The 24,756-nt window shown below is 39.9% G+C and overlaps 2 protein-coding genes across 5 annotated transcripts; one reads left to right on the forward strand and one right to left on the reverse strand.

The window, feature by feature from the left end:
• Positions 1 to 1,331: 1,331 nt before the first annotated feature.
• Positions 1,332 to 12,315, reverse strand: LOC111263366 (uncharacterized). Of its 4 annotated transcripts, none has more exons than XM_022838399.2 (5): positions 12,129 to 12,315; positions 4,079 to 4,354; positions 3,660 to 3,834; positions 2,468 to 2,739; positions 1,332 to 2,113 (listed from the first exon to the last, which is right to left on the reverse strand). In XM_022838399.2, the coding sequence occupies exons 1-5, from the start codon at positions 12,204 to 12,206 to the stop codon at positions 1,568 to 1,570; spliced, it is 1,347 nt and encodes a 448-aa protein (XP_022694134.1). In that variant the 5' UTR covers positions 12,207 to 12,315; the 3' UTR covers positions 1,332 to 1,567. The 4 variants fall into 4 exon arrangements, with proteins under 4 accessions (XP_022694134.1, XP_022694124.1, XP_022694115.1 ...); XM_022838389.2 differs by having other exon boundaries at positions 4,079 to 4,372; XM_022838380.2 differs by lacking the exon at positions 12,129 to 12,315 and adding an exon at positions 4,569 to 5,647.
• Positions 12,316 to 19,460: 7,145 nt separating this feature from the next.
• Positions 19,461 to 24,642, forward strand: LOC111263382 (acyl-CoA desaturase 1). Its single transcript, XM_022838407.2, has 3 exons — positions 19,461 to 19,954; positions 22,494 to 22,677; positions 23,910 to 24,642. Exons 1-3 carry the CDS (start codon positions 19,705 to 19,707, stop codon positions 24,505 to 24,507), a joined length of 1,032 nt encoding a protein of 343 aa, XP_022694142.1. The 5' UTR covers positions 19,461 to 19,704; the 3' UTR covers positions 24,508 to 24,642.
• The last annotated feature ends 114 nt before the right edge of the window (positions 24,643 to 24,756 follow it).

Raw genomic sequence — 24,756 nt, forward strand, 5'->3', positions numbered from 1 at the left:
TACAAACCGCCGCATCACGAGCCAGTTTTGTTTATATTCTGACATCGCGAGGATCCGTTGCCCAATATCGAAGAGGGTCTCCACCTTAAGACCCCTTAAGGTTACAAAAGGCAACAAGTGTATACAATGCGATCCTTAGCTTCCTCATTCCAAGATCTGACGGCTCCATCAGGTGACTTACCGATACGAAGCTGATAGTCTCTAAAAATTCCTTTCCGCTGGGTATTTGTGTCAGGCCGAACATAAGTCGTCCATGCCCTGTCATGATTTATTTAGCTACATTCGTAATCAGTCCTCTTGAAATTTTCGCTGTTATCACCTGACCCACCCTGCAACGAACCTTTCCGCTATTTTTGCTTTCAATATCCTCCTTACGCCACAATATTAGCGACAAATCACACAAAGAAGCATAACGCAATCGTACACACTTCGCTTATTAAACGTAACAGTAGTGCAGAACCACAACTGCAGTAATCTGGCGAAACGTTGTAGAAAACGATAAACTACAATTTATAGCAAACAGATACCTACTATCCCAAGTTAAAGCCACAAAGGGCATCCCTACGTTTCAACATAGACAAGCTAATATCAAATGATGACGGTGAAGCCAAGCTTATCGGTAACCGACCAATGAGGGGCCGAAAAAGTCGTAAGCGACATGAGAGAATTATAAACAAAAACAGAAAAAAAAGGTATCCTGTCATAAAATCACCTGCGAAAGTGATATTATGCCTGGGCTATCTTAATAATATTTTAATAACGCAGCAGCATCTACAATACTAATGTTGCAATGTAATTCACTATATTGTAGCTTAGATAGATCTACCGAAGATAGATCTATTTGCGCGACAGTGTAGAGATTCTCGACAGCCAAATACGTGGCAGAAGTGCTATTGTTCTTAGTCACCGTTAAATTACCCGATCGCACACATTGTCCCGGTGGGAAACGGCAGTCTCGTTGATATCCCTGTACATTAGCACAGCGATATACTGATGACAGAGCGACTTAACCCATGTATGATACATGCTAGACCATCGCCTACTGGGTCTTATCCATCCCTAAAACTGGACACTTTAAGGTAGTCAAAAAACGTATGACCTGGTTTAATCGTTCAACTCTCTAGCCTATCCAAGGATTACGTTTGAGTTTTGGCATCCTCTTAATTGAACCACGCTCTAAATTCAAGTGGATTTATACGCCGGTGGTTTAGTAGTGCAATAACAGCGTATCTTTTTTCCCTTATCGTTCATAGTCGAGCATTCGGCTACCGCATTATTCGAGTTGTAAGCGAGAAGTGGCTCAACATTTGAAATAACGACACCTTAGCAAAAAACTTGCATGCCTTAAAGTTACCTTTATTTTTCTGTTATCATTAATTTTCATGCAGGAACGAATTGATAAGAATAATAATCAACCGACTTAGGAATTATTACGGTTAACGGTGCCGTTGTTTGGTTCCTTTCGCCCCATTGTGATGACGCCTTAATATCACCTACGATTATTCAATGCTACCGCTGTTCATATGTTTTGAGGAGGTCCTTATTTGAGGAAACAGAGGTGCGCTCTTTAGAAATTGTGGTATCTCAGTGATGCGGTTGGGACCTGCTCAAGCGAATACCGCGAAGGGCTGACGAAGTTTGAACGCTCTTGGGTCGCGGACTTCAAGTCTTGTTCCGAGCTGTTGAATTCCTTCCCTGGTATGTGCTTATTGAATAGATCGGTAGTAGGCCTAAGTAAGTCCTCCTCAGTATGATTTAAGTTTTGAGGAAGCTTATTTGGGTCTCGTTCAGTCTGCTGATTTAAGTTTTGTGGATGCGGATTGGTTTGCGTTCCAGTGTCTTGGACATGTTGCCGAGCAGGCTCAGGAAAAGGAAATGACCTCGGAATAGGTGACGGTTTATAAAGAGGCGGATTTTTCTTTATCGCACTTTCATTTTTGTCGTCGTTCTCTTCTTTGGACTCACGACTTTTCTCACGAAGTTCAATTTCTTTTTCATTAAGCTGCAGGGGTTCAGGTCGCCTACGGTTTGCGCTTATAAAGGATGCCATCGGGTATCTTGGCGGAATGACGCTGTCAGACGGTCGCGTAGAAGGTGGTAGTGGGAACACCTTCTACAATTAGGAAATCAAAAATAATTAGTGTTGAGTTACATTTAGACTGAGACAGTTTCTAAAATTAAAAAAAAACTTTTTAACGCTTGACACACTATATTCTAAAGAAACGAACCGCAATCTCGTCATTCAGAGATTTAATTAAGCTTTGCTAAATAATCAAGCTATCACCTAATCTTAAATTGTGGATGTCGACGAATCAGATTGAAGCGCCACCGACATTGGATTGAGCCCATTGAAAAGTGCGAGAGGCCAATATGCGACTATAAGGCCAAAAAGTACAGAAGAATCGAAATGGAGATGAAAGCACGAGCATTGACAGTACGACAATGAAAAATGTAAGGCCTGGTTTACCGTAGGGCTTTTGGTTTCGGGTACTTTGCCAGTATAGTAGGGCACGTGCGTAGTTCGGCTGTGTACTGAAGAGCTGATTCTTTCATAAACAGGCAGGTGAGGTTTCTGTTTGACTGTTGGAGCTGGTTGAGGGACGTCATCATCGTCGCCATCTTCAATCGATTGCGCCTGAAGTGGAGAATAAGCTGGCGTGTTATAAGCACGCGCGGGCCGGTAGTCTATTTTGCCCGGAGGTGCTGGCGCTTGGAAGGCGTTGTCTGATCGTCCTGATCCTGGATATAGTGAGAAGGAAGCATTTGGTTTCGGTATTTAGATGTTGAGAATAAACAAAATAAATCGCAGTGATTGCGGCAAAATTCCAAAGCCTTTTTGGTATATCAAAACCACCGTTCGCAGAACCGTGCATCTAAGCATAAAGAACAAAACTATACAAAATAGTAAATAATATAATTGCTAGTTAATGAATATACTCTAATAACCATACGTTAGAACCAATGTATCGTCTCATGGAACCGAGATAAAATCTGTATGCTATCTGTGCTACATTAGACGCCTAAATACATCTTTCCTTTCATGATGAGCAAAGGCCACATGAAAAAAAAGAATATGTCTTTACGCAGTAGCATTTTATAAACTCAATACAGAGCCTCGATATTCAAAAAACGTACGATACTAGCTGTTATTTCCGCCTGGAAATGCTATGCACTATTGCCCAAGTCGCCGAGTTCATGGAACTTACGAGTTTTTGGCCCCATCCAGAACTAACCATCACACCTATCTTCCACCCGCAGGAACTTCTTCCATTATAATTAAGCGTTTGAAAGATTACTGTCTACTCTCCTACTGATATATTGAACATAGTTGCCTATTTTAAAATCTCCAAGCAGCACTAATGCAGGGATTTGAATGCGCTTCTTTGCGTTGTCTGTACGGCCCAGTCTAGCCACAGGCCGCATCCTTCTACGATGGTATCGTAGAGGATACTCAGTCTACTTTTACTAAGTGTTACAGATCGCACAACACTTAGTCCATTAGAATTTTCAGAGGCGACAAAAGCTGTGGCTTCTGTTCGGCAAAAAAACAACCTCTGCATACTGCTACAGGATGGAGCAGTATGCAGCTAGCAATATTCTAGTGTACTCAGGCACGCGTTTAGCTCTGACACGCGCTATTCGGTTGGCCCTTTACTTACCAGGGAAGTTAAAGTACGAGGTGACGATAGCATTTCCCGTGGGCACCCGACCGAAGTGAGCTTGGGTGTCGTGATGATGGTGGTGATCATATCGGGTATCGTCGTAAAAAGCTTCTGTTGCTTTGCGATTTGTCGAAACTTTATCGTCGACCGATTGCGTATGAGTTCGCGCTGTCTGTAGAATTTTTGTGATATTATGTTAGAGTTCATTCATGTTCCATTTACATGCCGTACCTTTTCGTCTCGTTCAACGGGGTCGATATGCCGATTTTTCTAAAAGGATAGCCATCATGACAATCTGAACTAGGTGATTAAATTGATGTTCGGTTTTTCACAGGAACGACAGCACAATAGAATGCTTTGACGTGTTTAATAGGATAACTATGCAGCGTATGCTCCTGCGAAGCTGAATGTTTTACCTTTGCCGGGTAGTAGTCTGTATGAGTATGGGCCTGCGTTGATCCCGGATAATGGGTAGTAACGTGGTCATGGTGTTCGTAGTCGACTGTGCGATGCACAATGTCCGGTGGCTGATAGATGGTTTTCGTCGTCCGCAGAACTTCAATTGGGGGATGGTGGTGAACGTGAGTGCGGACAACGGGCGCGACATGATGTGTAACGTGCGAGTGTGCCTGCTCCCTAGCCGAATGCTGTGCATCATGGAGAATGTGGTGGACATCTGTCGAACGAAAATTCTGCAACGAAGAGCAGTTCTGCGGGGATGTAAGCTAAGTTTAACGACGTAATCTACCTTTTTCAAGCGTTGTAAAGATAAAGAGGCGCGATCATCGACCAACGTTTAAGTTACCAGAAACATTATTTAGCTTCATACTAACTTGCGGAACTAATTTGGGCAATGTGTCGCAGTGAGGTGATAAAACAGTCAAGTGAACCAAACTGAATGCTCACGTGCGATGCAGGGTAATACTGTGTGCTAATCCTGTCCTGAGGGGGAGGTGGAGGAGGTAGATAAGGTTGTTTCTGTCGTCTTCTCACAGTACCATAGCTGAGAGCCTCCTGAACGACCAGGAGAGCTACACTGGCAACAAAAAGCTGCCTCATGGCAGCTCAATTTGGCGATTCACAGAACGCGCTCACAGCTATCGATAGATTCGATGTAAAGGACAATCCGCGGTACGCAACACTGGAAAATAAACGGCGCAGAGTACGGCGTCGAACGCACCGCAACAATGAACACGATACAGGCTGTAATGGCGAACAAACACACAGGAGATCTGACTTCACCCAAAACTGCACTGGTGGAGCCGAAGCCAGCAGCGCCGTTAAATAGTTCGATGTTAGAGGGCGAGGATGAAGTTGGAGTAGATGATCTTCATCGATGCCGATGATACTCGTGATGACAGTTGTTTACGTGAGGAGTTGCCGTCGTCACTGCCTTCGGTATCGCGAAAGCATCTAGCTATCAACGCATAGTCCCACTTGCGCACACACCCGCATACACGTTCATCTATACTGACGTATCCGCTGATAGATTTGGCATTGAGCTTTTTCGCGGATTCGTCGAGTGTCTCCGGTTTATGTCTGCGTATGCTACAGGCTGGTGTTTACGGAACCGGAGGGCGCGGCTTAACTTGCGAGCATTACCTCTGCTGAGCTGCTACGCAGCTTCTTCTGCCCCAGTGTGACAGAACAGTGGTGGAAGATCACAATCAAAGGTGATATGGTCGCTATGCGCGGCAGCCTGTTTGCAGAAGTATCTTGGTACTTTTGAGCCGTGTGACGATCAAGATCTTAATAGTGACTTAAGATCGGCAAGTCAACTAGACCATCCGACCAACAATCGTATCCGCAGTATCACGGCCCCTAATCATTTCTAAAGTTAAGTACCCAGAGGAGTATGTAGCTAGATTGACATTAGTCTGAGAAACTCACTGACTGATTATTTTTCTATTTCTTTTCCAGTCAGATGGGAGGAGCTTCTAACATGAATTATAATTGACCTGCCTTCAATAAATTACCTGTCGAGTAAAGAATCAACGTTCTACGATGAAACGCTCAGATATCACTGTGTATTGAATCATCAAAATGCCGCTTACAATTAATCACTACATTTATCGCTGTTCAATTTATGCGGTGTTTTTGGCCTGCGATAGCCGCAAAAGAATGTCAGAACAACTACTCACTCGTAAACTTCCAATCCCTGTTGCAATACACGCATGCAAATTCGGTCGCCCAAAAGGGGCAAGCGTGCCCGCCGCAGTTACGCAATTTGCACCGTTCTCTGCCCCATCTGTTACGATACAAAAAATATTCTAGAACTCTACCCTTTTAGATGTAGTAGCAACGTAACGCAGTAAATTCTGCCGTGCATTTTTGACCGAGAAAAACAAAAAGTATATCGTTTTCGTTGTATGGCATATAATACGTGGGACGATATAAGGCCAGTTCCAGATCAGTACGAGAGATGAATTTCTAATCTTAATTTTGCGTATAGGTATTGCAAACTTATTAACCAATTATATAGGTGATAGTCGTCAAGAAAAGCCTTTGTTCAAGCTCTAGCTGAGGAAACTGTGGTATCAACATTAAGGCTGATTAGTCAAAGATTAACTATTAAATAGGTCAAAATATACAGCATAGCTTGTCTTTGTTAAGGGCGCAATATCATGCAGTATTCAATTGGATAACTTGAATCGTAAGTGCGCTGTAGCACCGAATTTCGGATGGTCGGTCAGAGTTATAAAAGACGTGCAGGTTATGGCTTGTGTTTGAGTGTTTGATGAGCAATTGTTATTATAAAGACAATTTAAAACACTATTTTGCACTTAAATGATGTACCTGCTACGGTCTACTACGTATGACCAAAGCGCCTCTCGTTGAGAGCGTTGTCATGGTAACCACACAAACATGTGACCATCGCTGGTTTCAATTACCGCGTAAATATATAGTTATTATGCCATCGATACCATAATCATATGCATATTGGAGAAATCCCAGTTAGATCCAGCCCACGCCAGCTAAACCTTTTTGTAAGGACACGTCGTTGATGCCGTGTTTTATGAAAACTTGTTTACACAGTAAAGGTTTTAAAAACAGTGGACGCATATATAGCGCATCCGACGATTTACATCAGGGACATAGGTAAGTGTTAATTGAAAACACCTAATTTGCAAGGATTGCGTTCATCTATTAATGAAAAACTGAAAGATGACACGGTCTCACATATGGGCCACTGTATTGCATCACTGATGAGCCCGGACGCGAGATCTGATTAGCGGTGTTCGAACTTCAACGACACCCGTTGTCAATAGCAAAAAACACGCTTTCGCTAAGACATTCTAATCAAGGTTTACCTTGGCCATTTACAGAAATCCCGTTGTTTGCTAGAGCCGCTAATGGTAGAGATAAATTACCCCACGCTTTCAGACAGAGGGGAAACGCCTTGAAAATACAATAAAGCTTCTTACACAAATATTTTCAGATGTGTTGATTGCTCAGTAAGACGTCGTGTGGCGTTTGTTATCCCATTATAGCGTTAAAAAAAAAAACATCATAAAATGCATTACCTTAGTGCTCGTTTAGAAAAACTGTCGGCTTTAGATCCCAGAAATAGCCGAGGTATAGCAGGAACTACGGTAAAAAAAAACCATCAAAATACCTTCTCGCGTATGACATTTAGGATAAAGGCTAGCTTACTATTATAGATCATTTCTACATGAAAGTCGAAATCCGAACATACAGTGATTTCCAAAAGACATCGAGATTTTTGGCTAGGCCTATAGAACTTAACATTGCTGATTGTAAACTATAACTTTAGTGGTTTCGGACAATCGGGATAGTATACATTTGAGGGGTATGGTTTTAGGTGTGTTGATATAAGCCTTGCCACAAGAGTATCTCGCAACTTTTGTACTTTATCGTTTAGTATCAAGGTTCAATTTGCGACAGAAATAAACCAGCCAAAAAAATTATGGAAATTAGAAATATATATTGAGAAGAGATGGGTTGATACAAACATTGCAGTGTTGATTGTAGTTATGCAATAGAACTTCAAGCTGGATCCCCTTTCAGCAACATCTGTTCAAACTGCATGGCCAAGGTTCTACGGATCATAACGTGTAGCATAAACTGGATGATTTGTTGAAATGATCTATATCAATGCCTTTTTAAAAAGTTCAGAATTACCCATAATGCCCCTCAAAGCTTTCACGACCTATCAATGTTCATGGTAAGATTTTACTCAAATATGTAACTCAGCTTCACACTTCGTTATCTTTACATATTTTTCTATATCTAAGGTTGCGTTATAGGCCACTGACAAGTATATGTTCAATCACAAAAGACGAGGACGTAGGCGGCAATTTAAATTTTTGCGATCAAGACTAACAAAATTACTTCCAACATTATCTTCCGGCCAATATTGCTTCGTCATAAAAAGAATAGTCGTCATTTACAAAAAGCAAACGCCATTTACAAAGCTTTGCAAAAGTAACCAAAGCAACGTCATATTCATCGGCACATTTCGATTTTCCTTCCTGGTAGACTTCGACTTTTGCAATATGTCCAAAATTTGTATAGTGAATAGCATATATAACGTATCACGTGAGTTACTATCAATATAACCAAAAGTAGACGAGTTGCATGGAAAGCTGATCTGGAAGTCCTAGAGAAAATGATTTCCGACGAACGAAGCTGCCTATTTTGTTGTAGTACCCAATGGCTTACGGAGTCAAACTCGCGTATAACCTCTAGATGTAGGCCACAACCTCAATAGAAGGGGATTGAATCGATCCACGTATTTTCAACCTACAGTATTTACTGGCCTCGCTTTCATTATCGTTATAGATTTCTCGAACCTCGATTTCACCGGCTTGTTTTTTGTCGGTTTTGACTCGTACTCCGTGATCTACTCTTTAGACGAGGATAGTCTTCGTTTTTCACGCGAAAACTCGTGTCTAGTTAATCAGCTACGTGAAGGAGACCTTTATCAATTACAAACTCTGCCTTGTCAGCTCGATCTCGTACGTTTTAAAGCTTCTCAGATCTGCGCCCTCTGTCCCGGTTGTGTCCCACAATTAGAAAAAGGGCCCATGAGAACAACTGAAACAGCCTAACCAAAGCAATCGTCTATAGATGATTTGCTGTAAAATTATGCACAGATTTGAGTTTAGTTTTTGTATATCACATACATATATATAAATATATGTATGTAGATGTTTGCCACGTCGTATTTTTTGAGCAATAAAGCCATTTTCCACAAACAATCTTGAGAACTCAAGGTAACTTGTCCGTTTCCTTTTCCATGAAGCGGAACGTAGTATTACATTTAAACCTACATTTTCCATGTGCCCCTAACGAGTCATAAAAAAAGAAATGACCTTAAAGGTCTTCACACTGCGTTCGCCTAGAGAAGGAAAGTTATCCCTAACAAATCGTGCCCCCTGATTGCCCAGTCAGTCTGTTGAACGCAATGTCTAGTCTTAGGTGATGTCTAAAGCTGAAAGGAAAACTTAAATCTTTTTCGTGCACGATGTTTCATATTTATTTTAACACAGCGGTCTCCCTATTCCTATTCTCTTCTACCCTTTGTCGTCTAAGCAAAACGACGCGTGCAGATCATACCCTCGCAGCTGTATTGTCCATCTTAGCTCGATTCGTTCGGCTAGTTACTAGGATTAAAACGAAGTTTAACTAGGTATCTGTTGGTATTGTGTGGTGGCTTGAGTTTTTTGTGCAATTTTGGTAGGAGGTGTCTTCTTTTTAAATCATCCAGATTAGGAAATTTGAATGCTCATATCGATGTTTCTTGCATTTGCTACAATTCCTCTTTAATTTGTTCCAACTAGACCTGGCTTTTATACTTAAGTCTGCACTTTGCCGCGTCGAACTCAACGGTACATCGCTGCTACAACAGCCTTTCTCGTTCTCGCAACGATTGAAACTGGTAAAAAGTTCGGAATGTGCATGAACTCGTTGGAAATCCTTGGGACGTATGGTAGATCTCTTGTCATTACTAGGTTTACTCATCCTTTTGGACGCGCGACTCAAGCACGATTCTCATAGATATGCTATATCCTACAAATGGGAAATACATAGTTTATGTGGAGCACAAAACGAAGTGATTGGCACGATTCCCTTTCCTCATAATGATAATAATCTATGATATTTATGCAGGATGGTGTATTATTTGTGTGTATATGATGATTATGATATTCGTTTTCTATTAAAATGTTGAATTATAATTGGCTGCTTAATGGTCTTCTTGACTGGTCTTGATTATAAGACCATGTATGGGGACGTCTAGGTCTCGGTTCTTCAGAAGATGAGCATTGTTTGTTTAGGACCAGTGACCAATAGGGCAGATAACCCATGTTGCAATGTGCAGGCTGCGAGCCGTAACACGTTGAAAGGAAGGAACTTGCCAGCCTCATCTTTCATTTCATCGCTGACTAGACATTGGTATAAATAAGACAGTGATGACTGATAGTGTTCTCGTACGAGGAAGTAGTCTGTCTCACTCAAGCTCGCTGTTTCTAACGTTCAAGTGGCTGTACTGGACGATATGCGTACGGTCCACTGCAAAATTTTCCCTTGAATAGAAAGAACATCGGCTCCTAACGTGCTGGACAGATTCATTGTAGCAGTTTGGATTTCCTAGAGTCAATCCGAAATTTTCTTTTTCAGTACAAATAGAAACGAGTAGAAGGTTTCAGTGTTCTACGAAAGCCTGAAATACTGCTTGCTCTATTTTCTTTTTCAGTACAAATAGAAACGAGTAGAAGGTTTCAGTGTTCTACGAAAGCCTGAAATACTGCTTGCTCTAACTTCCGTATCCGATTATACTCTCGTTGTTAATAATCTTTTTCAAAGAATATATCTTAGCCATTTTTATAGCAACGGTTGTGCTATTGCTTACGTATGTAGTGGATGGCTAGATATGAATGAGCACTGTTTGAAATAACCTACAAAACATTAAGCATCACTTGCCATCGTTTAATGATAGCAATGAATGCATTGCATCCCCTATAATCATTCAAGCATACCATGTTAAAAACAATCTGCTCTTTTTTTTCCTACATAACCGTAGCGTTTTTTAAGCGGCAGTCAGTGAATGTCCACTGTATCCGCCTCGTCAGAGCCGACTGTAATGTACGTTGGTGATTGATTGTATTGATATAATGTGTGTATAATACCATTTTTATATGTATCGAATAGGTGTGTTTACGCAGAACTTTGACGCAGCCGAATGTTAGAGATGAAAAATTGTATATCAATAGTAAGCTCATAAGCTCATTTTAACTATTTATATTGTACTTTTTTATTTCTATTTTTCTCATTGTGAGATAGCCTCGAGTATTCCTAACTTTAGTATGCCTGTCTTTTTTTTTTTTTTTGCTCTGTTTGCTGGTCCCAAAATCACCCTCGTTTGGCTATTTGGGCCAAAACTCGAAATTGCATATAATTTCGGTCAGAGCTGTGACCGCAATTGGATTTCGGCAAAAAGTTGAAAATGAATGTATATAGATTGTAGTCAACATGGAGCTTGAACGCTGAAAAAGTATTGAAGCATTATAAACTACGCTGTTCTTCTATACAAAATTCAAATCCGCCAGCGTTTCACATACATTTTCTAGAAAAAAAAAAAAAAAAAGATCATTGCAAAAACTATGCGTGTGAAAAGGTTAAGATTAGAGCTTAATTAGCTAATTCGAAGAGTTTCAATAGTTTTATTGATCAATAAGCACCGCACAAAGGGGCCTTACTGCCAGGGGACTCTCCATGTAAACTACGAAATAGCGCACCGATTGAAATCAATGGATATGAAAATCCACCACAAAAACACAAGCTGATCCTAAAATATTTGTAAAATTGTATACCATTTACAATTATTGTTCCCTAATAACAGTGGTTATAAATGACCAGATAGTAGAAAGGTTCAATCAGATACCAGTCGCGCCAAAAAGAAAATCAAGTAAGTAATAGTAGCTATCACTTAGTGTCACTTACGTACACATAAAAGTTCTTATATCATGCGAAAAAGTTTAGGGACATGATGTCTAACTATTACTCATTTTTCCCAACTGCGCCTAATTTGCTTAGAGCTATCCGTGGGTTCTGGGAGTAATTTTGTTTAATAATTCTATTGAACGTTCTTAACTTCCCGTCTGATAACTGTCAAATAATCATGGCATCGATATGGCATGTTGGTGAATTAGGTATCTTGTAAACTACAACTACGGCCTGTATATCTGTCCACTCGAGTGCACCGAAAACACAGAGGTTGATCATTCGTATCATGCTCATCTCGTTAGAAGAGTTTCGAGTCCCCAACGGCCCATTGCAATTTTTGTCAATTCAGTGGGGTTTAGTGCATGCAGACGTTTGGAATTAAAATGTCTGTGTACTCGAAATCGGAAACATGTGTTACAATTTCTCTCGGATCACCACATTTTCAAGCAAGTTTTATCATGCTGACTCAGCATTTATGGTGGAACATAAAGGTCCGACCTTCGCGCACCGGTTTCGAGGACTGCCACGGACTCCTTTCGAGTCGCTGAATGTTTTGAGCTTTACATCTGGTACCATTGTTCACCATTCCATCAGACGGCTATTTCCCAGCACGAAACGAAGTGAGTCTACGTCCGGATTCGAACATGTCGTTGAGACTAGCACACAAACATAGTCTCATTGAACCGCTAGCAGTAGTTAACCGCTCTAAATACTGAGTAGTTAACCGCTCTAAATACTGGCTAACAGGCCAAGTTCCGGTTCGCCCAAATATCATTTACTATTAACATTGTGCTATTTCGTAAGTAAGTAATCTTATACCCAATCGTAGTACATTTTGACCTTTAGGCAAGTAGGACACGTGTTACGTACGACAAAGTACAATTTCATCCTGTTTATTACTAATCTCGATTTATTGACACATACATTGATTAAACAGGGATTCAGTCGTACGAATATATAGAGTCACAGATCTTAAATAAATATAATTATAATCGTAAATATAATTATAAAATTATTATTTCTAAACGTTCTTTTTAGTTAAAAAAAAAACTGAGTTTGCGAGTTAATAAACTGACCTCTGCAGTAACTCTGCAATATGAACACGTCCCTATATTAGCGGTGAAATCTTTTGACTGCATACACAGTGATCATATAGGGTTATTTCTGTTAGTAAGCTTACGACCATCGTACGTTGTAGTTGTTAACATCATAATAATAATTGGGTAGTGAAGTATCGCCGCTGTTTCTCTCTGGTGGCTGTCCGCCCGTTCGAATGAACGGATCGAAATCGCTGTCAGACTGCACCTCAACAGCGAGTGTAGACTGATGATCCTGACGCCCGTATACAACAACACTGACAAACCACCTTTGTCGTCTGCTCATGGCCAAGTTAGAAATAGGCTTCCTACCATCACAACGTTTTTCTGCTAGTAAAGGCTATCGTCGAAAGCAAGGAAAAATTCCAGCGGGCAGACCGATGACTACCATTTGGTAGCGGTGTTATAAAACACTTGCCTGATCGGTAAGACATGTATGAAAGCTAAATCTATGAGTTAGCATGCACGTACTATTGAAGAAATATCAATTGACCTGGTGTGCTGATCCCTGTCGGACGCCGTTTGTAATTAGGGTGACCATATATAGTCGCACGAACGATTTCATACCGTCCCTACGGGGACACATACACGTGAAAGCAAAACCAATCAAGGCGAAACGCCTTGCAATGGGGATGTAGAAATCCCTACAGCTTCAACTGAAATAATTGCCGCCCTGACGGGCGGCTTTATAAAGTTGAAAAGGCTGGGTGGTTCCAGCTAGGGCCTATTAGGCCCAAATTTTGCTAAAAATTTGCTTGGAAAACAGTCCAAGGTATAGGTGTCCTCGAATCGCGCTCTTTCATTCAAATATAATTACCCTCACTATATATAATACACCAATGGTGTAAAAGAAGTGCAACAAAAGAAAAAAGGACACAATATTCTCTCATTGCCCAAAAATACTGTTTCTTTCAATTTTTAGATTCATATCATCAGTTCAAAATACTCCTTTTTCTCTCATTTCCGTAATGTTTTTTCCCGCGCCAGCTTCTAAAAACGTGTATAGAAGATGTCCGGCAGCAACCAGCGGACTTTCGATTTTCCGAAACTGACGAACTTTTACACAGCGTACATATAAATATCAAAAGTTAAATTATATCGGCGAGCCAAACGATAAAGCTTTTTAATATACTGAAAACATTACAAAAATGTATGTTTTTATCAAATTTCTTCATATTCAAATTCGCAGTTTATCTTGCATCTATAGATCATATTAATTTTATGTCCTACAAAGATTCGCCAAGGAAAAACTAACTATGAATTGTGAAAAAGGCCTACTTCTTACCTACCTACCTACTTACCTACCTACTGTGGCAGATGAATACGGGAACCTGCTGCGAGGCACAAAAAAGAGAACGTCTAGGGTATGCGCGCTATAACCATGACAACATATTCTAGCAGTTAGGCAGTAGTTTACCGACGTAAAATTAACATCACCTTAAGTGATAAATTGAAAAATTATGTACAAGATAAACATTACGGACAGTGAGGTAAATTCTTGACAAAAATGGACTTCCAAGTATCTGGATGTCGTTGATGCGAATTGTCACTACACACCTAACTACCATTATTGGTCCATAAACATGTCTTCAAAAGGTCGAACATTGAAAAATGTCCGATAACGAGTTAATAAAACGAGTCAACTAGGTATATTTGTTTATTCAAACTTCAAGTTTTCTATCTACAACTTTCTGTAGTCCCATGTAACTTAATTTTTCCCTGTTGAAATTCCACGTTATAACGTAAAGCAATGGAGAAGGATCTCGACATTTTCAATTCTGACACAAAAGTACCACAGGAGCCATATCGCACGATTTATAAATTATACTACTTGAATAATAATAATAATAAAAATACACTGGCGTGTTATTAAGTTACAAATAGAATAATTAGTGTTTCAAGAGTGTCATAGTTGAACATCGTATCCTTGTTTTTTTTTTCTTTTTACGTTTCTCTATATCCTTTTTTATTAATTATTTGTTGTTGTTATTTAACTCACTTTGATTTTCTACCGAAGCATCACGTCTGTATGACAAAGTAAGCATTTTACCAACGAGTTCCTGTTGTAAGCTGAGGATGGCTCAAAAACTTTTAAGGAACTTCCGAGTTTTTAGGATAATGTCAGACATTCGCGTGGACCAACGTAGAAATCTGGGTTACAACAAAGGAGAACAACAGTAAATTCCGATAACGGCTACCTTGAAAGTACATGCTACGGTGTTTTGCTCGAATAAAAGAAAATATATAGTATTTTTAAATCAGTATGAAGATGTAGTTATTTATTGAGTTGGCTAGTTGAGAACGCTATGTAGACACCACATGATCGGACCCTTGTTAACAAGACATAATTATACTGAACACACATTTCGGTGTTCAATCTTGATAGCAGAAAGCAATAAGCATAACTGAAGAAGTTGACTTTGAACGTGGCTATGTGTGCCATAAATAACGTAACTAACTTAATGTTGATTTACTTTGAAGATGTTTAGAGAAGACATATCACTAATCTGAATTTATTTCTAACGCCAACATCGCTGTATTTACTTATTTATTATTTATCCTTTAGACATATAATGTCGTATTGCCCATGCTTGTTTCCTTAATCAAGCCAAATGTTAGTACGGCTGTTGGGCTGAGTTAAGGGGTAGCCAAATGAGTCCAGCGACCCCGTTAATCCGATGGTCTAATCTATTAAGGATCACAGCGGCCAGGCCAAGCTCATTAGCGTCGATTCAAGCAGCGGATGAGAATAGGCAAACTTAAACCGTGTCATGTAGTGCAAAAGAAGGTCGACGCTGGGATCTCTCTAAATTCAGAGACAGTCGTCTTGCGGATGTCAAAAGGTTTATGTTCAATAGGTTGCATGCGCCCAGAATTTTGTTATGTTTTAGGCACACACCTTATTACTAGAACCCATCCACATAATTATTTTCACTCGTAGAATGGCTAGGAGACTGGTCTACGTTTTGACTTTTGAATAATGACCTTCAGCTATTTGATCTGCCCTTGGAAAAAAACTAGTTCGGTGGCTCGATCGGAAAATTATAATTAAGAATGCGATGCCACTCTAAGGTGGTTATCCTCTATATTTTGAGCTCTATATCCAGTGTCGCCGGTGTTAATCATTGCGTCAGACAACTGGCTCTATGTCCGGGAACCTAGACCATAATGTGGGTCTTTAAGGTTAGCAGAAGGTGGCCATCCTATCTTTTTTAATTCCACCAACACTTATACCGTACAACACGTATGCGGCGCTTTTCAGTAGGTCGGATAACGTTAGAATATCGCCTACTGAAAAACCATTAAAGCAAAAAGTAACCGGCTTTCCCTATAGAGTTTTTTTTTTTCTCACATAGTTATAATAAGATGATGTTTACTTGTGTCTTCCGTTTAGATTAAAAAAAAAGTCACTTTGGTCGGGATGGAATTAGATCTCGACTCGAGACTACTGAAAATTTTTAAAATTTCTCTGCATGGCTGGTAAAACGTGACGGTTTTCCTCGATTAGTATAAGGGGCAAATTTAATGTGGTTAAAAAACTTTACGTTCTACTTTTGCCAAATCTCCAATTAAAACACGCGGGGCTTTCGTAGAGCGTTTAAAAGGGTCAGATTGAGCCTGAGGAAAATTCCTGTGATCAAAAGTTTACGCTGCTAGAAATGCAAACTCTATATTATGTACAACTAACTAATGTTTAGTACGTCCTTTCAGATCCGTGGCCTTAATAGTCGGTATGTTTTCATGTCGTTGACTTATACCTCAAGAGCCAGCAATCCTTCTAGTGGGCCAAAACCTCTGTTCTTATAAAAATGATTTATTATAAATATAATTGTGATTCTTACCTAATAAGATGGATACATCTGTGGTATTAAGAATATTAAAGTAATTATTAAATGGCCAGCTAAATTTTTTCTTGCTGACGAATGTTACTCATTGATTAGCTAGAGAGGCTTAAACTTCTTCAAAAAAATATATACTTCGCGCAACAAATTTCTGAACATTGGCCAAAAGAAAAGCTTGATAGCCATATAATACTAATTGATATAATCGCCCAGGTACCGCATCTACCTTTAAGGCCAAAAAAGGGTTTTTCACGAACGAATGACATTAGCCGATGAAGATGATCGAACACCGATTTTATAAGGCATATATGTATCTAATAATGGAAAACTTCTTGTTCTTATATCGGATCTCTCAAATCTAAAAGAAATGTACTCCACATCAAGCTCTGTAGATCTGATCAAATCAGTATCATTGATGACCAATTACCTTAACACATAATTGATCCAAAAGAAACTTTTATTAAATACAATAAATGCAATCTCGGAATAGCAACAAAAATTAAAAATGGGCTTGAAGTTCATGCAACGTATCTAAGCTAGCTAAACTTCAGCACGCAGCGAACTTATCGTTTCTGCTGGCAGATAAGTATAGCATAAAGTTTATGGTCCACCATCTAAATTAGGCGACCAGTGATCGGCTGTAGGGCGATCATAAGGAAAACTGCTATTGATCTATCTCTGTTCACAACTTTTTTGAAATGTCGTATTACTATTTTCATTTGACTTATAGCTATGTAACAGCTTCACTTCCTTCTCGATATCGACGATCAGTATTTTCCAGGGCTTGTTGCAATGCAACACCATACGCCACATAAGACATATTAAATTACTACACGTTCCAGTCTGGCTTACCGAATCAAAATCAATCAATCAATCAATCAAGATACTAGCAAATATTTCGGAACTCACAAGATAGTCCATAGTAAATCGATCTGTCTGAACACTGAAGTATTAAGCAAACAAAACAAGCAAATAAATAAACAGAACAAGCGCAAAAAAGTAAGGATAATACGTAATGACCTAATTATAGTTGGTGAGGCGTGTAGTAAGGTACATATGAGCTGTGTACAAATAGCAGAAGTAATGGCCATAAACGATTCTTACTATTTTAAGCCTTTTTGCTAACTCGAGCTTCTATGGCATTTAAGGACGTACAAGGCGATATAAAATGTTCCTAAACCCCAACAATCCATTTACCAGTTCGTTGGGCTTTTGTTTTGGGTAACGTATGTATAGCGTAACTCTTATAATTTTTGCTTTCGGTAAACCTGTTACAAAATCTTGGATTTAAGGAATACTTCTGTTTTTCACAGCCAGCGAACGGCTTCTAGCACTGCGTCATGCACATGTAAAGCGTCCCTGTTCAAGCTGGGATGACTGATCTTCAATAGGATTTAGCATAAATGACCGCAGCGATTGCCTCACGATGCGATATCTGTATTTCGATGCTATTCTCGAATTGCTGGGTTCTACTTCTTCGATAGTGGGGGGTTACCGCACTGCAATGCATGATGTTTCATCTCGCAGAATTAAGCACGAGGTAAAGAGTGTGCTTCCTCTACACTCTGCTCTGAGGGTTCCTTGCTTTCTAACGCAAGGAAGGGGCAATCCTTCTAAAAGGATTGCTTCTAGGTGAGTGTCGGATATTAAAAATCAAACATTTCCATATGACTGTTTATGTGCGTACATTAGCTGTCTAGCTGGATTACGCGGTGAGCAAAAGCTATGCTTATTATATTGAAATGGTAAAAAAAATGGACCTGCCGTGGATGGGGACTGCTTCAATACCATTTCCGACAATGGGTCGAAGAGCACGTTTTTTCTGAAAATGTTGTTTTTTTACACCAGATCACATATCAAGTTCGCCCGCATTTTATATGTGGGAAACATTATTTATCAGCCAAGAAATGTACAGATCAAATCTACAGCCTAAGAGTTCTGAAGAAATTGCAGCTACGATTTATGGTACGACAAATATACGCAGAGTATAATGATTCCATGTAGAGAGAGAGTCCCGAAACATTTAGATTTAAAGGAGATACACAAAACTCTTCTTGCGAGGTAAGTTGTAGACTGTTGTTAGCTTATTGCATATTTATCTTTTGCAAAAGTACGGACTCAGGACTTCACGGAAACACTCATATGAGTTTAAAAAAACGATCCCTTTATAGAACCTCACTTTCTGAGTCTGCTTTGAGTTTCAGGTTTAAGGCCTTATTACGGTCCTAGCCAATTTTGAATGAGGTCCTAGCTACTCGACTTTAACGAATGAAGAAATAAGCTTGGCCAACAGTGTGTTTTCTGTCTCTTAATCATTCTGTTTGCATTTCTAATACCTGTTACCTTAAATTATCCACGTGCGATTTAGGTAAGGGATTTAAAAGCATCACAGGCTCCTTCGTCACCTCACGATGTTAGTGTTAGTCTAATCGGCCGTTCGGACGCGCATCTCGCATGAGTATATATTTCAGCACGCAGACTCCTTTGCAAATCCTGCAATATCACATGGCCGCAAATTTACATCATAACTTTAGGGAAGTTTGCCGTAAATGCTATTTTCCTGATGCCTCAGTCGAGGCTAATTTCCGCCTGCGAAAGAGTCAGCGACCGGCACAAGAGTTATGATAAAACTGACTGCCCAAAAATTCAGTCTCAAAATTGGCATTATTTACTACCTTTATACAATTTGTGTTCAAGTCAATTTCCGCTACCTTGTATTGCGGCGCTCTGGGCCCTGAATTATAGGGTGAATCTAGTTATCAACTAATTTTTTTAGTAAAAATATACCTACATAGATGTCTCTAGGTCTTAGCAGTGTACGATACGAGGGTTAAATCATTCTTTAAAAATACAGCCGAGTTGAGTAAGGACAAATGGGACTATATTTGAAAGAACACAACGGAAGTGTCTCCCATAGAATTTTGTCTACGGTTTCCGGAACTTACGCCAAAAGCCTTTCATCTGCCAGGGCTATTAAGCATGTGCCCGTTCCAGCGATCTAGAGAGGGACAATAATCAAGAGCACATCATAAGCCATCTACCCAAATAGCAAGTTCTGTTTCGCCTGAGATCTCAGCGCACTTCGCGCGATTCGGCCAGTGAGACGTGTGCAAATGACAGTGCGCTCCGTTGGTAATGGTATCAACTATCGCATCCTCTGGGCTTCAGGTCGCCCACAAAAAACCCAAAAGCACCTATGGGCCAAAGACTGATGAACCGATGATTACTGATGGATTGGATAGTGATATTGACTTAGTCAAGTACTCAAAAGATGATATCAGCTCAACATATTTCAAGACTGACGTTGTGTGGCAAAACGTAGTGGCTTTTATAACGCTTCACGTGCTTTCCGTTTATGGTTTAGTGGCTTACGGACGGGAACTTGGTATGTTATCCTCCTGCATTGACGACTGTACCTATGGCACCTATATACGGAATATATATCGGAATAATTCTAGATTATTCACTGCTCGTTAAAATAGTTAGTGAATAGAAGGACCCCATATTTTGTCAAAAATTTCATTAATTTCTCAATTAATAGGTATCTTTTACATGCTGTATGCCGGCCAGGATTGTGTGTGTCAACATTGAAAGTACTGAATTTTGCTCTGTTTCGTTCGTTGTCATTTATATAGTGTTCATATGAGCCAGGAACACTATTAGGTCTTGCTGTGCGCATTAGCACTGCCATATATACCATATGATAACTAATTGATTTTAATAAACAAATGTAAACAGCGTATGGACTGGGATAAACTTGGATGGCTAAAAAAGTCTACGGTTTGTCTTCAGTAAAGTGTACGCGAGATAGCTTGCGAAGATTGGTTCTTGAAGAGACGCCGCAGCACCTAAAAACGGAGCTGCGGGTAGTTTCTCGTCTTCAAATTAAGGGGTTATTAGAGGGCCTGCTTTGGATTGGGCCTATATGTTGCAGACACATTCGAGCTATAGGCCGGAAAACAAGCAAGAACTTGCCAATCTTGTGCATATACATTTTTCTGTTATGAATCTATGACATTTTCAAGCACGAAGACCCCAAAGCATTCGAATGTTTAAGGCGATCGATATTTTGCATCGAAGGGTCAACAAAGTATTCTAATCGTATACGACCTTTCGTTCTACCGATATTAGACAATGTCAAAAAATAAGCCCGTTCCAATTTAACCTACTTTTCAAGTGTACACCCTTCGTCACTCTGACGGGAAGGGCATATGAACAAAACTTCCAATGAATCGACTGCAGTAGATCATGGGGCCGATATACTGAAGGACAGCTCACGATAGCGCCATCTGATAGGTACAAGTCAATAAAGCGAACCTAAAAAATATAATATATATGTATATATATATATATATTTTTTTAGAATATTTCTAGAATGCATTTTTCTATTGAGGTGATGAACACATAAGTATTTTAGCGAGAATTGTTGCCTAATTAAATTCATTTATATATATATATATTAGTTCGTTGACGGCACCCGCCTCCAGCGGGTAGCTAAGTATTGCTAGATACTTCCAATTACAAAATGTGCGCTTCTCTTCGGAGTAATATAATTTCGGCTTTTCTAGGAGTAATTATTTCACAGTTGTCTGCCATTTAGTTAGAACGTCTGATGCATACCGCAGCAGCAGGCAACGGTGTATTATTCACTGTTATATGTGTTAAAGCAGTTAAATTGCAGGAAGTTGAAATGAAACTTCGACAGAGTTTCAGCGAACTTACGATTGTGGTAGCGTAAAAGCTTTAGCGTAGAATAAGGGCTTTTCGTTACAACCAAGAATCGATCGTAGCAGAAAATAGCGCGTCGTGGCAAATTTATCTGGTCAAATAGTTATTTGCGTTGGTTTACTCGTGCGTTCGTCGTCCCGACAGCTCAATCGGTAGTACGCAAACTTCTGCGTCATCTAAAAAATACGCCAAGCTAAATAACAAGCGTATTTTCTTAGCTAGTCGTCACCATTACGACGATTTTACAGACTTCTATCGGCCTTTGGCTTAGACAATGCTTCTAATCATTTCTCCGTCCATTGTCCAAGCCAGTAGTAGCAGGTGGCCTGTTGTCGTGCACGCTCCTGGCTAATGAACTATCGTTTCCGTTTGTCAAACCGATACAGCATCAACGCACATTGTTGCCATCTGTATTTTTATCAGTACCAGTATCATATAAATCAATTATTCGTTACTTTTTCATCTTGTCATCCGTCCGCGTCGTCTGCTGTTACTTTCAATTGTAGGAAGTGATTTAGACCAGAAGCAGCCAGGTGCATTTCACACAAACGACGTGTCTGGCAGCGACCTATGGATGCCGTTAGTTACGCTGCTCGTCAGAAGTGTCTAACTTTTTTAATAGTTCGGCAGTATTACTGCAGCCGGTCACCCTTTGGAACAGAATACCTGTCAATCGTCCACGACTTCCTGCCAGCCAGAGAATATATGCGATTATCTCGTAGTATAATGTGATTTTCTTTCAAAATATAATAATTTCATCAACAAGTCATACATATCTCGGCATTCTCTGTAGGCGGATATTTTTCATACGAGCGAACGTCGTATATTCATATATTGATTTTTATTTTGGGATAGCTTACGAAAAACAAACCCGAAAGCTGCCAGAAATTGGGGTTCTAAATTCGTAGAACATCCACACAGGTTTCAAGCTTGGACACATACGATCCGTTCGTAAAGGGAAATGTTCTTTTATATTAACATGTTTATAGACTCGATGTCATGTTTGTATAGATTGGCGTAGGACACAAGTTCGAAGCGGTCTGAGACCCAAAACATATAGTGACAAAAGAAAAAAACAAGCTAACGGCAGCAAACGCCACTTACCAATAGATCAGTGTAAAATAGGGTCGTTAGAAGCCTTTCTAGTGCATTATAAGGAACGAAAATGTTTTGATGTTTCATGGTTTCATTTGCAGGCGTCAAAGGGTTATTAGGAATATATTTTGGGGCGCAGTTGTCTGGACTTGGGGTAACGGTCGGTGCTCATCGGCTATGGGCCCATCGATGCTACAAGGCTCGGATGCCCTTCCGAATCTTTCTCATGCTACTTCAAACAACGGCTGGGCAGAATAGCATCTACACTTGGTGTCGGGATCACAGGTCAGATATGGAACTGAAATTGTTTTAAATGAGTTGATCTATTGTGTACACATGAAGTAATGTCGTGCAAAGGAACTGAAGTCGATTTTAAACCTTACGTCATTTCTGAATCCTCTTAATGCCTCCGACAATCTGATGGACTACCTCGTAAATATAACGACCTTCAGTTTTTTTTATCCGTATATCTATTAGCTTAGCTGATTTAATTTGCTGACATTACATTCAGCCTAACACAAGCTATCGTGAACATCATTAGCTAGACCATTGCCCGACCCAGTCCGTTATCATCCTGTACCTGCTTTACCGGATTGTTGTAGTAGGAGCAAATTTCATTGCGACCTTTAAAGGAGTCCCGTTGCAAATGTCCTTGGATTTTGAAGTATCTAGTACTATCCTCCAATATTGGACCCACTTTTGCATATATATATATATATATGTCTCAGAGCCTATTGAGGCTTTTGAAAGTTCGCAGGATAAGCACCTTTGGCTAAAAAGACAGAAAATATAGACAACTTCAGGATTTTCCGTGCAAAATTTATTTCATACATGCTATAACCGCAGAAACTACAACGACAATAACTTCCAATCCCGACCTAAAACCGCACTTCGGACCCACTAGTAGTTAAAACGTACAAAACACTAATTCATTCTGTTATTAGTTGTTCATATCGAAACGTTTTTCCTATTTTTTTTTTCCATTTTAGATAAAGCGGACTTAACTTCGTTCACTTTTCGTGTACTTGTGTTAACAATTGTTGAAATTCGGCACGTTTGAGCGACATTAATGTACGAAGTAACTCAGAACCCTTACAATGTCGCTGTTGTTCTATTTCTGCAAACAAAGCGATTGGCTGGCTGTATAGGCAATTGCTGTGTTTGTTTCCTTTAACATGTATGTACCGCCGTGGAGGATTTTCAAAGGCCGAAGTCGACCTTTGCATGTCTGAAGATTCAAATCATATTTTCAGAACGATAGTTCGTATCTATTAATGTATTTGTACAAGTTCAACAAATAGTACTACTTTGTTTGGTTCCTTACTATTTGATGACCGGTAAACATGATTGTAGAGTACTGAAAATATGGTACAGGGCTTAGTGTCAACAAAACCGTGTTCGAAGCAAAGCAATAGTCTGCCATTATCACCTATGATTAATAACGATGTTATAGCTTCTTCAGAGAAACCTGAAAATTGCTAAAGTTTACTACAGTAGCTATCTTGTGATCATTTCAGAATGCACCACAAATATACGGAAACTGATGCCGATCCCCACACGACGACCCGGGGGATGTTTTTCGCCCACATGGGGTGGCTAATGATGAAAAAACACTCCGAAATAAAACGACTGGGCCGCAGTCTCGATTGCTCCGATTTATGGGCGGATTCCGTCGTCCGCTTCCAGTATCGATGGTTTGTCCCGTTGGTGTTCGTAGGAGCCGGCGTGTTACCTTTCTTGGTTTATCTCTACTTAGGCCTACGGCCGGTTTGCGCCATATTTGCCACTCTCATCCGCTATTTGCTCTTACTTCACGGCACGTGGTGCGTAAATAGCTTAGCACATTGGCTTGGCAGCCGGCCCTACGACCAGACGATCCGTCCATCGGAGCACAAATTTACCTCATTTTTGACCAACGGCGAAGGCTTCCACAACTTTCATCATGTGTTTCCCTTCGACTATAAAGCGGCCGAATTGCAGTTCTCGCCATTGAATATGTCTACCGTGTGTATTAACGCAATGGCTGCGATTGGACAAGCGTACGATCTTAAAGAGGCCTCAAAGGAAATAATACTTAAAAGAAAAGCCCGAACTGGGGATGGTAATATTTCGTAACAACTAGTTTGCTAGATGAATTGGTTTATGAACAGTACATAGTATAGATACTAACTTTACAAACTTTGCATTTTGCACTTATTTAATAATCAATACATAACATAGTAAAATAAAATGTTTGATGTTTGTATCTGATATTTCATCTTTTCTTAGAAATCATATCACCTATCGACATCAAACTTGCCAGTGGTGAATTATTTATATTATGCTAGTTAGAACGCTATTTTAGTTACTTAATTTCCACGTACT

This window comes from Varroa jacobsoni, unplaced genomic scaffold, assembly GCF_002532875.2.
Source record: "Varroa jacobsoni isolate VJ856 unplaced genomic scaffold, vjacob_1.0 scaffold_78, whole genome shotgun sequence".
Lineage (NCBI taxonomy): Eukaryota > Metazoa > Arthropoda > Arachnida > Mesostigmata > Varroidae > Varroa > Varroa jacobsoni.

Bases quoted from the DNA above. Each gene is read 5' to 3' on its own strand.
- LOC111263366 (XM_022838372.2), bottom strand. From the start codon at position 4,721: ATGAGGCAGCTTTTTGTTGCCAGTGTAGCTCTCCTGGTCGTTCAGGAG. The intron at 3,835-4,078 runs GTAAAACATTCA...AAAATTCTACAG, and splicing joins CAGACTACTACCCGGCAAAG to ACAGCGCGAACTCATACGCA. The intron at 2,114-2,467 runs GTAAACCAGGCC...TCCTAATTGTAG, and splicing joins CCGAAACCAAAAGCCCTACG to AAGGTGTTCCCACTACCACC.
- LOC111263382 (XM_022838407.2), top strand. From the start codon at position 19,705: ATGGTATCAACTATCGCATCCTCTGGGCTTCAGGTCGCCCACAAAAAA. The intron at 19,955-22,493 runs GTATGTTATCCT...TTTCATTTGCAG, and splicing joins GGCTTACGGACGGGAACTTG to GCGTCAAAGGGTTATTAGGA. The intron at 22,678-23,909 runs GTCAGATATGGA...TGATCATTTCAG, and splicing joins ACTTGGTGTCGGGATCACAG to AATGCACCACAAATATACGG.